Below are 2400 nucleotides of genomic sequence, written 5' to 3' on the forward strand. Positions count from 1 at the left end.
TTTGTGTTTAGTTGCTGGCCTGACTCCCTCGAGTTAGGGCTAGGATGCCCTGCATAGGGCAACATTCCCGAGTCCTCCTGCACGGTGATGGAAGGGGGCAAGTCAAGTCAATGACGGCTTTTCCTGACAGCCCTCAGTTCATACCCATCTATGGTGACTGTTTGAATATGCAGGGCATCTCAGAGAACATCACACTCTTAGACACCTAAGCCACGAGTTGGTAGCTTCCTTCCTGCCTGTCTACCAACATCTTTCCGGTATCAGAACAGAGGCTCGTTTCCAGCGCATGATGGAAGTTCAATCCACGTCATCCGGAATCAGTACTAGTCACCAGCAGCCATAGCCTTAACCATAACCATTATGGCTAGCTCATCAAACATGTTCTAAAGCAGACATCAGGCATTCACTAGCCCGCGCGTCCCGTTTGCGGGAAGTATAAACCTGAATAAATAAGAGGCTTGGTCTCAGGCAGACTTGTATCTAGCTGAGAGGTTGCTGAAAGACTCAAGCGACAGGGCTTTACTTGAGCAACTGCATGACCCGAATCTTTGATGTTAAGGTGGCGTTGGGAGGCTATCAATCAATTTCGGGGAACTGGCTTACTGGTCGGTTTGATGGATGGATATATACGGCAGGCTGTAGGGAGCCTGTGTAACATACATAACTCGCCAACTAGTCTAGGGTAATGACAAGACTTGCGTTGTAGCATCAATGAAGGCGAGTAGCAGTCTGTGACTCTGGGCTAGGATTAGCCCAGGAGAACGCAGGGCCTGACCCCCGAACTGAGACGATGCACCCTTTGACTTGAACTGAGAAATTTGACGAAGATACTGACGAGGCTAGCGGGATATGGTCTTCTGCATAAACCATCTTGAGGACACCGTTCGCTTCTCAGGACTCATACTAGCTGCACGGTCTATCGTTCGCTCTATAGGGCAAGAGGCGTGGTCTCATGGTCGATGGCGGTAGAGGACTGTATGCCACAACTATCCAGCACACCTGTACCCCTATACGTAGTGAGCGGTTGTAGCACGGGATGGAACAAGGCATTCAGAAGGCGCACTTGATATTGTACCTATAAAGAGCAGGGACTAAAGCATTGCTGCCCACAAGTCTCGGGACAAGCTCATGTAGCCCATTGCAATGGCCATGAGCCCAAGGAAACCAAGCCACCTCAGTTCAAGCCCCCCTAGTCTTCACCCCAAGAATATAAATCACTGGGTTGCAGCCTTCCAGGCGTACTGAGTAAAAGCAAGTAGCGTTAGTTATTGTTGGATCATGTAACGGTGGGTTGGTACCTAGCTTGTTGTGAATTGTGGAATGTAGATCAAAGTAGAGGTAGTGGAGAAGAAAGAGGACCATCGTGAGCGCTCAGATGCTATGGGGGATTTATGAACGTCCATGTGTTGCATCTTGCCATTATGGTGGGGATCGGGGTGGTTGTGCAGGTTGCGGGCACACATATGGCTTGCCCCCGGCACCCCAATCGGTCCAACAGCTATAAACCGTGCTCGGTATCGTCCCTTAAAGACGTCTGACATTGGCCTGGTGACAACTAGACTGGATGGTCATGAGGTGGGCGTCGGGACTCGTTCTTAGCCTTCAGAATCGTGTATTATAGTTTATGCTCTTCTATTAGACACCGCGCTGTATTCCAAGCTAGCTATATACATTTCCCTATCCCGGGGGTATTTAGCCTGTAGCTCTCCCCCAATCCAGTTAAGTATCACATTAGTTCCCCTCAGTAGCCTTCGCCGCAAAGCGGTCAACGAACTGCTGAACCATCTGAGGTGCATGCACCATCCATGATTCATGAACCTCCCCGCCTCTAATGTTGATCAGTATCGGTGTCCGGTTAATATCGGCATTCAGTTCCTCAGCAATTCCAGGGACCTCATCGATATTGAAACGGGCCAGAGCGTATTTGCCTGCGATGGACGCATACTCGTCGGCTTTCTTGTTGAAAGTAGGGCCCACGAGTCTGTTTAGGGCATTCTTTGAGGTAGTGGCCACGAGGGTCACGTATGGGTGGGACTCGAGCAGAGCGTCGAATTCGGCTTTGGTTGTGATCTGTATTGCGGGCATATTGTTCGGATGGCGCGTGGACTTGATAGTACAGAAGCCTGGATGGCTGTCTAGTGCAAAGGGTTCATTAGTCTCAACATTCAAGTGCAAGCAGATCGGGTATATATACCTAGACTGTGATGTTGGGAGAGCAATTCCGAGTCTGGCTGCGTGGCAAGTGTGAGAAGCGTGAGGTCGAGGAAAGACCAACCTCAGGAGCCCCGCGGCACTCATCTGAATATATAGACGGGCAGGATATGACCCAAATTTGGGACTTGGGCTCAACTATCCAGATTCCGTATGGCCAAGGTTTACTTTGCGACGGTGGCTTGCTGC

General features: G+C 50.2%; 1 protein-coding gene across 1 annotated transcript; it reads right to left on the reverse strand.

Moving 5' to 3' along the window:
* Positions 1-1731: 1731 nt before the first annotated feature.
* DSM5745_11599 (uncharacterized protein) lies at positions 1732-2085 on the reverse strand (the record flags this gene model as incomplete). The annotated part of the gene is made up of 1 exon (XM_026753615.1): positions 1732-2085. The coding sequence occupies one exon, from the start codon at positions 2083-2085 to the stop codon at positions 1732-1734; it is 354 nt and encodes a 117-aa protein (XP_026597822.1).
* Between the last annotated feature and the right edge of the window lie 315 nt (positions 2086-2400).

This window comes from Aspergillus mulundensis (assembly GCF_003369625.1).
Source record: "Aspergillus mulundensis strain DSM 5745 chromosome Unknown scaffold_62, whole genome shotgun sequence".
Lineage (NCBI taxonomy): Eukaryota > Fungi > Ascomycota > Eurotiomycetes > Eurotiales > Aspergillaceae > Aspergillus > Aspergillus mulundensis.